Below are 14,478 nucleotides of genomic sequence, written 5' to 3'. Positions count from 1 at the left end.
TTCTAGATGGTGAACAGGCCATGACTCGGTTGGCTGAGGTCCTTGATGATCTTCTTGGCCTTCCTGTGACACCGGGTGCTGGAGATGTCCTGGAGGGCAGGCAGTGTGCCCCAGGTGATGCGTTGGGCTGACTGCACCACCCACTGGAGACCCCTGCAGTTGCAGATGGTGCAATTGCTGTACCAGGTGGTGATTCAGCCCGACAGGATGCTCTCTATGGTGCATCTGTAGAAGTTCTTTAGGGGCCGAGCCAAATTTCTTCAGCCTCCTGAGGGTAAAGAGGCGCTGTTGCTCCTTCTTCACCACACTGTCTGTGTGGATGGACCATTTCAGGTTGTCAGTGATGTGCATGCTGAGAAACTTTGAAGCTTTTCACCCTCTCCACAGCTGCCCCGTTGATGTGGATGGGGTCGTGCTCCCTCTGCTGTCTCCTGAAGTCCACGATCAGCTCCTTCATTTTGTTGACGTTGAGGGAGAGGTTATTTACCTGGCACCACTCCGCCAGGGCCCTCACCTCCTCCCTCTAGGCTGTCTCGTCATTATTGGTAATCAGGCCTACCACTGTTGTGTTGTCTGCAAAAATGATGATGAAGACGTGCGTGGCCACGCAGTCATTGGTGAACAGGGAGTACAGGAGGGGGCTGAGCACACACCAATGTGCGGCCCCTGTGTTGAGGATCAACGTAGTGGAGGTGTTGTTGCCTACCTTCACCACCTGGGGTCGGCCATCAGGAAGTCCAGGACCCAGTTGCACAGGGCAGGGTTCAGACCCAGGGCCCAGAACTTAGTGATGAGCTTGGAGGGCACTATGGTGTTGAAGGCTGAGCTGTAGTCGATGAACAGCATTCTTAGATACGTATTCCTCTTGTCCAGATGGGATAGGGCAGTTTGCAGTGCGATGGCAATTGCGTCATCCGTGGATCTGTTGTTGTGGTATGCAAATTGTAGTGGGTCTAAGGTGTTGGTAAGGTGTAGGTGATATGATCCTTAACTAGCCTCAAAGCACTTCATGATGACAGAAGTGAGTGCTACAGGGCCATAGTCATTTATTTCAGTTACCTTCGCGTTCTTGGGTACAGGAACAATGGTGGACATCTTGAAGCAAGTAGGGACAACAGACTGGGATATGGGGAGATAGAATATGTCCGTAAACACTCCAGCCAGCTGTTCTGCACATGCTCTGAGGATGCGGCTAGGGATGCCGTCTGGGCCGGCAGCCTTGCGGGGGTTAACACCCTTAAATGTGTTACTCACATCGGCCACGGAGAACGAGAGCTCACAGTCCTCGTGAGTGGCGGTGGCCTGCATCTGGGGCACTATGTTTTCCTCAAAGCAGGTGAAGAAGGTGTTTAGCTTATCCGGGAGTAAGGCGTCGGTGTCTGCGACGTGTCTGGTTTTCCCTTTATAATCCGTGATTGTCTGGAGTCCCTGCCACATACGTCTTGTGTCTGAGCCGTTGAATTCCAACTCCACTTTGTCTCTGTACTGACATTTTGCCTGTTTGATTGCCTTACGGAGGGCATAGCTGGACTGTTTGTACTCATCCATGTTCCCAGTAACCTTTCAGTGGTTTGCACTTTCAGTTTTGCGTGAATGCTGCCATCTATCCACGTTTTTTGGTTTGGATCAGTTCTATTCGTCACAGTAGGAACAACATACTCTATGCACTTCCTGATGAACTCAGTCACCGAGTCGGTGTATACATAAATTTTATTCTCAGAGGCAACCCGGAACATATCCCAGTCTGCGTGATCATAACAATCTTGAAGCATAGATTCCGATTGGTCAAACCAACGTTGAACAGTTCTTACCACGGGTACTTGTTTAAGTTTCTGCCTATAGGAAGGGAGCAGAATGGAGGCGTGATCTGATTTGCCGAAGGGAGGGCGGAGGAGGGCCTTGTAGCCATTCCAGAAGGGACGGTAGCAATGGTCAAGAATTCTTGATGAACGAGTAGTGCATGCAATGTGTTGATAAAACTTTGGTAGCATTTTCCTCAGATTTGCTTTATTAAAGTCCCCATCTACAATAAATGCGGCCTCAGGATATGCGGTTTCCAGTTTTCACAAAGTCCAGTGTAGTTCCTTGAGAGCCATCTCGGTGTAGGCTTGAGGGGAAATATACACAGCCATGACGATGACCGAAGAGAATTCTCTCGGGAGGTCATGCGGTCGGCATTTGATAGTGAGGTATTCCAGATCGGGAGAACAAAGGGACTTGGGTTCCTGTATGTTACCACAATCACACCATGAGTTGTTAATCATGAAACATACACCTCCACCTTTCTTTTTCCCGAAGAGTTCTTTCTTCCTGTCCGTGCGATGTACGGAAAACCCTGCTGGCTGTATGAACGGGGACAATATATCCCGGAGAGCCATGATTCCGTGAAACAGAGTATGTTACAGTCCCTGATGTCTCTCTGGAAGGAGATCCTCGCCTTGAGCTCGTCCAGGGACTGAACATTCACAAGTAATAATTTTGGAAGCTGTGGATGGTATGCACGCCTCCTGAGTCAGACTAAAAGCCCACTCCATATTCCTCTTCTCCGTCGGCGGCATCTTGAAGTAGCATCTGGGATGAGTGGAAATGCCTCGGGGGAGGGGGGTACGATCATAGGATCCAATTGTGGAAAGTCACATTTCTGGTTGAAATGCTGGTGAGTGACCGGCGATCTGATATCCAAAATTTATTTTCGGCTGTAGGTAATAATGCAAGAAACTTTATTACCTACACACACAAACACACACACACACAGTGCCATCTTGTGATTCAGGCCACGCAGTGTGTATAGTATTTCCCTGTGCCATGCCGTGTGTGTGTGTGTCACAGTGGCAGGAAGTCAGCCACAGCAGAAGAGGCTTGGCCTGAGCTCAACATGTTCCAGCATGCTGCCCTGCGTGTTTCCACGAGCACCGCTTCCGAGAACACTGGGGCCTGGCTAACCACACCTACAGGCACACACACACACTGGCTGGCTCAGGCGACACAGCGAGTGAGGATACGTGGGGGAGTGCGAGGAGCAGATGTGGTTATGAGCAGTGGTGTTCGCTTTGGTTTCACACACACACACACACACACACACACACAAACACTCTACTTTTCCCAACCTGTAACTGTGAGTGTTGTCTCGCACGTATGTGTGAGTGTCCATTGGGTCAGCTGACTGTGTCTGTGAAGGATCATAGGTAATCCCAGACTGTGTGGCTGAATATCAGTTCTACAGGCCTGACTGACTGACAGACTTACCAGGGGATTTAGGCTAACTAGCAATGAATCTATAGGCCATTTCTCACATTGAATCAGGTTCTCATTAGGGGTGTGAACGTTTAAACCAGCGTTTTCCAAACTAGGTCCTCGGAACCCCAAGGGGTGCACGTTTTGTTTTTTCCCAAACACTACACAGCTGGTTCAAAAAAGCTTGATGATTAGTTGATTATTTGAATCAGCTGTGTAGTGCTAGGACAAAAACCTAAACGTGCACCCCTTGGGGTCCTGAGGACCGAGTTTGGGAAACACTGGTTTAAACGTTAAACCATTTAAACGATATTGGGACCATTAACATTAAGAAAAAATCCCTAACCGAAAAATACAGTTTTTTTTGTTTTTCCCCCCAACAAAATTAAAATCACAATGCATTTATCACAAAACATCTTCTTTGCTGTATTATAGCCTAACTAGACGATAGGCTATAAAGGCCTGAGGAATGTTGTGTAATTAAAATAAAATAAAAAACAGAGTATGAGGCAAACTGTAGGCTACTTTGGTGAATTTGTGAGGCATACAAGGCAAGACATTGCGAGATACAGATTACCAAGACATACAGTGCATTCGGACCTCTTCCGTTTTTCCACATTTTGTTATGTTACAGCCTTATTCTAAAATTGATTAAATAATTGTTTCCCTCATTAATCTACACACAATACCCCATAATGACAAAAGAAAAACCAGTTTTTAGAAATGTTTGCAAATTGATTACAAATAAACATATCTTATTTACATAAGTGTTCAGACCCTTTGCTATGAGACTTGAAATTGAGCTCAGGTGCATCCTGTTTCCATTGATCATCCTTGAGAGGTTTCTACAACTTGATTGGAGTCCACCTGTGGCAAATTCAAATTGATTGGACATGATTTGGAAAGGCACACACCAGTCTATATAAGGTCCCACAGTTGACAGTGCATGTCAGAGCAAAAAGGAATTGTCCATAGATCTCCGAGACAGGATTGTGTCGAGGCACAGATCTGGGGAAGGGTACTAAAAAATATCTGCAGCATTGAAGGTCCCCAAGAACACAGTGGCCTCCATCATTCTTAAGTGGAAGAAGTTTAGAACCACCAAGACTCTTCCTAGAGCTGGCTGCCCGGCCTAACTGAGTAATCAGGGGAGAAGGGCCTTGGTCAGGGAGGTGACCAAGAACCCGATGGTCACTCTGACAGAGCTCCAGAGTTCCTCTGTGAAGATGGGAGAACCTTCCAGAAGGACAACCATCTCTGCAGCACTCAACCAATCTGGCCTTTATGATAGAGTGGACAGACGGACGCCACTCCTCAGTAAAAGGCACATGACAGGCCACTTGGAGTTTGCCAAGCAAGATTCTCTGGTCTGTTGAAACCAAGATGGAACTCTTTGGCCTGAATGCCAAGTGTCACGTCTGGAGGAAACCTGGCACCATCCCTACTGTGAAGCATGGTGGTGGCAGCATCATGCTTTGGGGATGTTTTTCAGCGGCAGGGACTGGGAGACTAGTCAGGATAGAGGGAAAGATGAACGGAGCAAAGTATAGAGAGATCCTTGATGAAAACCTGCTCCAGAGCGCTCAGGACCTCAGACTGCGGCGAAGGTTCACCTTTCAACAGGACAACGACCCTAAGCATACAGCCAAGACAACGCAGGAGTGGCTTTGGGACAAGTCTCTGAATGTCCTTGAGTGGCCCAGCCAGAGCCCGGACTTGAACCCGATCGAACATCTCTGGAGAGACCTGAAAATAGCTGTACAGCGACGCTCCCCAGCCAACCTGATAGAGCTTCAGAGGATCTGCAGAGAAGAATGGAAGAAACTCCCCAAATACAGGTGTGCCAAGCCTGTAGCGTCATACCCAAGAAGACCAGAGGCTGTAATCGCTGCCGAAGGTGCTTCAACAAAGTACTGAGTAAAGGGTCTGAATACTTATGTAAATGTGATATTTGCTAACATTTCTAAAAACCTGTTTTTGCTTTTTCATTATGGGGTATTGTGTGTAGATTGATGAGGATTATTATTATTTTTTAATCCATTTTAGCATAAGGTTGTAACGTAACAAAATGTGGGAAAAGCCAAGGGGTCTGAATACATTCCGAATGCACTGTATGCGCACAGCCTGCCCCCTCCTCTCTATACCGTTCTCTATCTCATGTCTTTCTGTCTGTCCCCTCTCTCTCTCTCTCTCTCTCTCTCTCTTTCCGTCTGTTCAGACACCGTTGCCAGTCTGTGCATCATCATGTGTCTTATCAGGTTGTCTGTCATTTTACAGTGGAACATAGAGAATCATCAGTTATTCCATTATCTACCATATAATTATATTAACTACCATAATATTATATGAACTACAGGACATCCTAGTCACCTAGCCCTAAGGGTCCCTGATAGTCAGAGGAAGCATCCCAATATGGGTCTTAAAGTTAATTATATTGCTTATCTCCTTTCCTGTATTTGCACTGACCTGAAAGGACTGGACAGGTGGAATCAGTGCTGATGAAGGAGAGGAGACAAGGAGCAGAAGCTAGTCTATTGAGAAGATGCATCACCCACTCAAACAGACCATCCTGCTTCAGTCAATCTCTCTGTCACAACACAGGGCAATGACTTTGGAACAGAACTCCTTATTAGACAGAATGGAATTTGAAAACAATCCTGCACCATTCTCCATTGTGCTGCTGTACATTCCACCGGTAAAGACAGGAGCGCTTATTACAAGGCTCTCGCAAAAAATGTAAATATTTGTTTACTTGTTTATTGAGCGAGGGACGTCATTGGACAAGGATTCATGCCGTGTTCCAGTGCTATTTGGAACTAGGAAACTCTGAAATGTCCGACTTGATAACTGACTGAACGTGGCACGTGTATAACTACAACCAGTTAGCAAGTTGGAAATGTCATAGTTTCCTAGTTCTGACTAGCACGTGAACGCGGCATTAGAGGGAATGTGGGTGGAGGGAAAGATAATGATGGTGAAAGAGGAAGTTACCCCTAGACACTGATCTAAGGTCAGTTTGATGTTTTCCCCCCTATGATTAGCGTTAGGATTCGGGGAGGGTAAGCTGATCCTAGGTCTGTGCCTAAGGGCAACTTCTACCCAGAGCTTCGTGGTTATCGAGTTAAACTCTAATGGGTCTGTCTGCAAGTGGTGCAAGTGGTGACATGAAACAGCCACCAGAAGGAGAGACCGAGACCTTTGTAACATGTGGTTGAATAATATGCAGGGCTACAGCATTCATGTCACGTTTCAAGGCAGTGGGGTAACGTTTGAACCTCTCCAGTCTGTGAATGCAGGCTGGATAGTTATAGGGAGGAATATCTGCTTCTCCTTACAAATTCAACACAATTGCTCCCTGTAAACAGGGTTTTACTTAGGAATGTCGTCGGTCAGACTGGAAATGACTGCTCATCAGTCTTGCATGGAGAAACACAGAGAGAGCAGTGAGGAGTGAGCGACTGGGGCTTAAGCTTCACCGCAGTGGAGGGCTGGTTGGTCAAGAGCGGTGCAGGGTGAAACTTCAGATTGGAGTCCACAGTAAACTGCAGTCAGTAAACAGATCTGTAGAAAGTTAATGACAGATGTGTCTAAGCTTGCTCTAGTCCTATCCATCACCACCAGGTCTGTCTTCCTCATAACAACGGACCGTCCCCATGGCAACGCCTCAGTGTTTGCCGTGTTTAGAACACACTCCTTCTAGAACAAATATTCACCAGTTCTCTAAATAATGGATGCTGTGGTTGGTAACATGCATTTCTCTTAGTTTAGGTAACATCCATTTCCCCGATTCCCCTTACTGAAAAAACAGGCTTCTGAGGGGTTGGGTTAAAAGTAGAAGAGACATTTCCATTGAATGCATTCAGTTATGCAGCTGACTAGGTATTCCCTTTCCCTTCCCCTTATTTGCATGCATGCATGTATGCGCCTTTTTCATTTCAAATGCATATGCCCCCAGTCGCCTCAGCCAATCGGATTTGATGCTTTGCCCGCACGCACTGTCCCAGCAGCCTTTTCAGTATTACCTGGCTGTGACCTTCACAGACAGACAGCTCCTAATTTTAATCTGCTGCCAGCCTGATCAAGCTACTATGGCTTTACACAGGCCCTAATGCTGCAGTCTGCACAGCCCTAGCCTGTGTGTGCTGCCTGGCTACGACTGATATGTGGGAATAAACTGTACATATAGTATTTCTCTGAGCATGTTCCTCCTCTTAGGCTCTATTGGCATTGTTAAGGACTGCACCGAAAACTTCTAGGCTTGCTTCTTTTTTCTTCGGATAAACAGCAGCAGCACCTAGACTATGACTGCTAGGTTGAGGACACAGAGACTAGACCTCTACAGACAAGGAGTGTGCTGTCTCTACACTGAGAACAGATCCTTTTCCCTATGGAGCAATACATAATCACTGTCTGCCCTGCTGTGTGTGTGTGAGCTTTAGAGCTGGGTGATATGGACATAAATCCATATCGCGATAAATTGTCTGAATTGATGCGATAACGACATATAGAACAATAAATTATAACATTAATGTGCACCACAGTTTTTGTTCTACTAATTTGATTGTTGTAGCCATCAATTGTCCCATTAACAATCATTAACAAACATATTTTATTTCAAACTTCACATTTCTTTAGTATAGGCTACTTATTGTAATGAACGATATCAGCAAAATGCCTGTGATAAGTCATCGGTATGGTCAGTGTTGATAATTTTTCGGTTCATCGTCCCATCTCTAGCGTTTGTGTGTGTATGAGGTTGGTGAGTGTATGTGAGTGAGTGAAAAGGGCATATGTGAGCTCAGCAGTAAGACAATCTGGGGTGGTCTGTTTAGCGATGGCGGTGTTACATACCTGAGTAGAGTAAATAGGGAGGAAGTAGAGGGGGTAACCATGAAGGACAGGAAGTTTCCTCTCGCTGCAGGGTGTCTCTTTACACACAGGACAGGAAATAGGCCAGAGACATGACACAGCACTTCCTGTTAGAGGGCAACAGAGACATGCTCACCCTTCACATCATGCCGCTCAGCAGGGCTAAATCTGAATGTCCAAGTGCATATGTGACACATATTCTGTTATAGGCTAATGGTATTGTGTAGAAGCAGTACTCATGATTGACCCATTCTCAAAATTAGCATTCATCGTCACGAGTTGGGCTTTTCTTACACTCGTTTTGTTCTTCAGACCTTGTTTACCTGCCGATGGGAGTTGAAGGCTGTGTAATAATGGCTTGTTGTAGTTCCAGTTCTTTAGACAAACTTTTTCAGTTGATGGCACCAGCACATGATTTGGTCGCACCAATTTTTCACCGCTGCTCGCCGATAATAACTGTGTCTCATAATGTACCTGCATTCCATACAGAACCAGGCTAATAATGACTAGCCATCTTTTAAATTAGCATGCCCTTGCAGGGCTTGACATTCAGGTAAATTTGCTAGTGGCACACCGGGCCAGTTCCATCTGAAAGCTACTGGACCAAATGAAAATAATACTTGCCCGGGAAAGCGGATGATGCGCGGATAATTTAAATTGTATCTTTAATCTGAGTGCTGAGCAAGTAGCCTATAGCCTATAATGTCCTACCCTCCATACACAAATAATTACATTTTAACTTGACAATATCATATTGACATTGATTGCACAATCTCAAAAAGGGTGTTATTGTTAGCGTTTTTGAACAGTCACTCTACAGTTGTAGGGCCCTATAAAAATATGTTTGATCTTTTCATAAATTACGTTTTTCCGGGTTGCATTTTTCCAGGTTTCCAGTCTCAAAATCACAATAATGTTTAAACCACATCAGGAGACCACTTTTGAGGTCTGGAAACATTACCCAAAAAATGTGGAGTGTGTAGTTGCACTTTAATTCAATTGTGCGCTTAGCAAGAGACCTTGTGTCTGGCTAGCAGTGTTTTTGTACTGTACAATATAGGCTACATGTAATGGCAGAGTTAGCAAAACAAATGCCCCGTGATTGATACAAATCATCATGATATCAGTCTGCCAGGTAGATAGGCCTACTTTGTGGTCAATATTTACTGTAATTGGGAAAGTATTTTAGACATTTTCATTCAAACAGTGCATGATGACTGAATTGAGCATCGCAAAGACTTTGGACCAAACTTTTTGAATACCTGGTCAGCATGCCCATTGTTGCGTACCCATTTCTGTTTGAATAAATCTGGATCATCAAAAAAGAAATTGTGAACCAAAAATGTTTTCTCTTGCACCCTAACGACCAATAAAAAAAAGTCAAAGGGTTGCAAATGCAAGTGTTTTGGTTGCAGTTTTGAGCCCTCCTTCAGAAATAGACAGTAGGTCTATGGGGCTGCCTGTGTAACGTCTTGTTGTTGAGGTCAGCAATAGACAGTAGGTCTATAATAATAGGCCTATCTATGTGGAGTAAAGGAAACTGGCCCTGGACCAACCAGGCCTCTGGGAGTGAGATGCTTTGTGTTTTTGCTACAACACTCTGAGGTGTGTGTTCTGAAAAGAGTGTTTACGTCTGCCTGCCCTGGCTTCTGACCTGCAGGGAGGTGCTGGTTGGCTGGTCGATGTTGTTTTTGGCTGGATAGGGGGTTGTACTGTATATGGGGGAGTTCTTTATGACATTGTTGTCCTCACCCACACCACCACCATCGTCACTGAAGGAGCTACTACCAGAGATTGGACCGTGACAATCAGGTGATCTGCTTACAGGATGTGAGGTCGTGGAAAGTCTGAACCCAAACACACCTTGTTAATAGGAACATATAACACTGAATGAGTTTCCAATACCTTTCAGAGAGTTGATTTCCGTGATCAAAGCCATTCCCAGTGGTCTAACAACACTAATGAAAAATAATCTTAGCTTTGATGATGATCAAAGAGCTTATCCAGAACTCGGCTTGGAAGGCGTGTGCTTACTTGAGAAATCTTGTTGTAACAAACACATAAAGACACATTTCCATTCAAGGAACCAATTTATGCCTAGAGGTATAAAAAAAAAAAATTTGGAACATGTTGGTTGATGCCTTACAAATACTGTATACCAAACAAACTTAAGGAAGTGCACTTTTAAGATTCTACATAAGATATATCCATGTAATTCCATGTTGTCCAAATGTGTTTTCTGCTAAAAAGAACGTGAAAATCTGACACTAGGTTCTATGAATGTATGTCTGTGATAGATTTCTGGGGAAAATGAAGCTTTTTGAAAACAACCCATGTTTCTCAGTTGAAGGTTATACTATGCTGCTATTGCAATGATGACAAGACCATTGAAATTATTGTAATTTTTTTATTTTATTCTTGTTGCCAAATACTTTATACACAATCAAACATTCCAGAATTCTATACCAAATTACAAATATTTCTGATAGAATTTAAATAATCTAGTTAAGACATTATCCCTACTTAACAACAAAAATAATGATATCTTCTTGAATCATTGTAATGAGGTTTTGGCTGAGTGAATACAATTGCACTTGTTTTCTTTATTTCTTGTATGTTTTTAAAGTCTCTTGTTTTTACCTGTGTGTTTTGTTTTGTGTTAGACGTGTTTATTTAGTGATGTAAGTTGTTGATTGCTGATAATTTGTATAATGAATATTTGTGCCTGATATTTGTAATTTGTACAACAAAAAAAAACATTGTTAGGAACAGAACAGAGAGGAGGAACAGAGAGGAGGGGAGAAATGTCATCAGGGAGCGAGAGGACGGGATCACCCTACATTCCCCTCTCTGTTTTGGACTGACCTTATACAGGCTTAGGTATACAGACATCCTCATCCTGGATGTAGTGATGGTGTGAAACAAACTGGATGCACTGCAGTGATCGTGTGAAACGTATAGTGATAAGTGTGATAATGATAGTTATGATATCACATTGTGTGTAAAAAAAAATTTTTTTATACACATTGTGTATAAAAAAAAAAAAAAAAAAAAATGTATATGGATGTGCTCCTCCATACCGCTTCTCTTCCCCTAACATCTCTCTCTCTGTCTCTCTCCTCCAGATGTGCACCCCAGCCAACACACCAGCCACCCCGCCCAACTTCCCTGATGCCCTCACCATGTTCTCCCGGCTCAAGGCCTCAGAGAGCTTCACCACCAGCAGCCCCATGGCCTCCATGGCCACCTCACCCCCTCCTCCACACGGTTGCTGGGGCGTGCCCCCGCCCCCCATGCCCATGAGCGGCCCACAGGGTCAGGGACTCTGGACTCAGGGGCAGCCCTCCTCCAACCCCGCAGCCTGGCCCACGGGGGTCACCGTTAACCCCCACGCCCACCAACACCCAGCCACCGAACAGAAGGCGAGTGTGGCCATGGAGGCCGAGAGATGAGGGGCCAGGACTGGATGGCCCTGGGGGGAGGGAGGGGAGAGGGATGAGTGAGGAGGAGAGGAAAGGAAAGGAAAGGAAAGGTGAAGGTGTGTCTCCTTCCAATTGAGGATGAGAGGGTGGAGATAGAGACAGCTACACAAACCAAGACAAACCAAGCAAGTACTAAACGTGGACAATTTAAGAAGTGGAAACAATGCAAATAAGAAATCAAAAGTAAACTTCTTCTTTTTTTTTAAGTGCACACACTTAGTAATAAGGAAGAGTCCAACTGAAATCTTTGTTTATTAAAAAATATTCTCTCTCAGTAAATGCATAGATAAGAGAAATGTATGGAACAAAAAATATTCAAGTCTAAGGATTATACTTATGATGTTTTCTGAGACAAGGACTTAAAGGCAGCAACTGTTTCTTTTCATCTGTCCATCAAGTGTTTTTCCTCCACTGGGAACCTGTTATAAAGAGTGTGTGTGTGCTGCATGGAGAGAGAGGATCTGGCAGTGCAGTGTTTATACTCTACTCATCACAAATGTGTTTGTGTGCAGTGTGTAACCATCACACACGCACAGCAGAGCAGAAGAAACAGCGACCTAGTTTTCATTACCCATCGCAAGGTGGGACTCTTACCTCACCTAGTCGTCACCTGACTTCTTTCAGCCTATCAGGGATTCTCAACTGTTTGACAACGCAGGACATTTTTTTAAACCGATTGTGATTTTTCAGCTCTGGTATTTGCTCATGATGACGATGATATTGTTCATTGCTATAGCTTTTCTTTCCAACGAGGGGTGATGCTTTACTATTAACCTGGTCTGGAAGATAGAACTGTCCACTGCAAGGTTTCTGCAGATTTGGGTATTATATAAAAATGGTTTGATATATTGGTTTGATATATTATTGTTTAATATGTTTTTTTCTTGGTGGTAGGGAGGGGGCAGGGTTTGGGAGGATTTGAGAGTGGGCGGGATTTGTTTAGGTTGTGTTTGGGAAGAGCCGATTGGTGAGGCAAAAACATTTATCTACAGAAAAACCAGACTACTATACTATTTGTAAAGCAGAACTTGCCACTGCATGATGTGCTCATAATGTATACTGTCTTTTGTAGCAAACATACATGAAACCGAGACGTGTTTCTGGCTGTGGGGACAGGGGATACTACATGGTTTTATCCGTCCCCTCTGATATATAATTTGAATAGCAGCATTATACAACTGGTTATTATCACGTGTACTGTGATGCTGCCTATAGTAGGCAATGAAAGGCATTGATTCAAGGCAATATTCACATGCAAGGTCGGCCCCATTCAGTTTTGTTGTCGTTGGGTTATTTAAATTGAATAAAGAATATAAAATAAAACCTAGCTAGAAATATTTTTGAATGTTAGTTTATCTTTCTTTGACAATATAATGATAATAATGATAATGAGTAAACCATCATTAATTTGACTAAAATAATGTTTCAGTTCATCCCTTTTCCACCATTTTGTTTGAATCCAGGCGTCTCGGGATGGCCTGTCCCTGAATGGTTTCTCATGTATGTTTCCCCCTGTATGACTGTATTGATATACCATTTCCACAATATTTGTGGACTACCTGATAATTAACTTATCATTTTTTGTGTTCCTAAATAAATATTGTATGTTGACCTTCAAGGTATGATGTGTGTCTCTTTAGTTGTGACTGAATTTAGTCTAGCCGTTAGCTGGTGGGTGAAAGAGAGATGGAGATAGAAGTAGAGAATAGAGGGGTAGAGAGAAATCCATATATACTGAACAAAAATATAATCGCAACAATTTCAAGATTTTACTGAGTTACAGTTCATATAAGGAAATCAGTCAATTTAAATAAATTCATTAGGCCCTAATCTATGGATTTCACATGACTGGGCAGTGGCACAGCCGTGGGTGGGCCTGGGAGGGCATATGCCCACACACTTGGAAGCCAGGCCCACCCACTGGGGAGTCAGGCCCAGCCAATCAGAATGAGTTTTTCCCCACAAAGAGGGCTTTATTACATACATAAATACTCCTCAGTTTCATCAGCTGTCCGGGTGGCTGGTCTCAGACGATCCCACAGGTGAAGAAGCCGGATGTGGAGGTCCTGGGCTGGCGTGGTTACACGTGGTCTGCGGTATTTAGTCCGGTTGGACATACTGCCAAATTCTCTAAAATGACATTGGAGGCTGCTTATGGTAGAGAAATTAACATTCAATTCTCTGGCAACAACTCTGGTAGACATTCCTGCAGTCAGCATGCCAATTGCACGCTCTCTCAAAACTTGAGACATCTGTGGCATTGTGTTGTGTGACAAAACTGTACATTTTAGAGTGGCCTTTTATTGTCCCCAGCACCAGGTGCACCTGTGTAATGATCATGGTGTTTCATCAGCTTCTTGAAATGCCACACCTGTCAGGTGGATGGATTATCTTGCCAAGAAATGCTCACTAACAGGGATGTAAACAAATTTGCGCACATTTGAGAGAAATACGCTTTTTGTGCGTATGGAACATTTCTGGGATCTTTTATTTCAGCTCATGAAACATGGGACCAACACTTTACATGTTGTGTTTATATTTTTGTTCAGTATAGATAGAGAAAAGAGTTGGAGGAGAAAGAAAGAAAGGGAGAGTGAGCTTGGGTGAACCGAAATGTGTTAACAGTGACACAGAGAAGATGGATGAATCCTAATTATCATGCCTGGCTACTCAAGTGAGGAAAAGGAATGTAATCCACCAGACCAGTGTCAGACAGAAAGACTCCTGACTCCAGTTTAACCGGTAGGACTGTCGGTGTGCTGGTCCCTCCATACTGGTCTGACAGTTATGCTGATTGGGCACTGACGACTGTATGTTTAGGCTCTCCTGCATGTGAGGTCATCAAGGCTGTGGGGAGGGGGAGGGTATGTGTTTGGACGTGTGTAGGCTCTGG

General features: G+C 44.2%; 1 protein-coding gene across 2 annotated transcripts in view; it reads left to right on the top strand.

Annotated features, from left to right (window-relative positions):
- Positions 1-13,203, top strand: part of ubald1a (UBA-like domain containing 1a) — a 30,074-nt gene extending 16,871 nt beyond the window's left edge. The window contains exons 3-4 of one of the 2 annotated variants that reach the window (XM_084141799.1): positions 7-186; positions 11,229-13,203. In XM_084141799.1, coding sequence (XP_083997925.1) covers positions 85-186; positions 11,229-11,555 — 429 coding nt within the window. In that variant the 5' untranslated portion in view covers positions 7-84 and the 3' untranslated portion in view covers positions 11,556-13,203. The remainder of the gene's footprint in view (positions 1-6; positions 187-11,228) is intronic. The other variant, XM_084141798.1, reaches the window with a different exon arrangement.
- The last annotated feature ends 1,275 nt before the right edge of the window (positions 13,204-14,478 follow it).

Source organism: Coregonus lavaretus (genome assembly GCF_964263955.1).
Source record: "Coregonus lavaretus genome assembly, chromosome: 25".
NCBI lineage: Eukaryota > Metazoa > Chordata > Actinopteri > Salmoniformes > Salmonidae > Coregonus > Coregonus lavaretus.
Note: the sequence above shows the minus strand (reverse complement) of the source record. Positions and strands in the feature narration are given on the sequence as shown.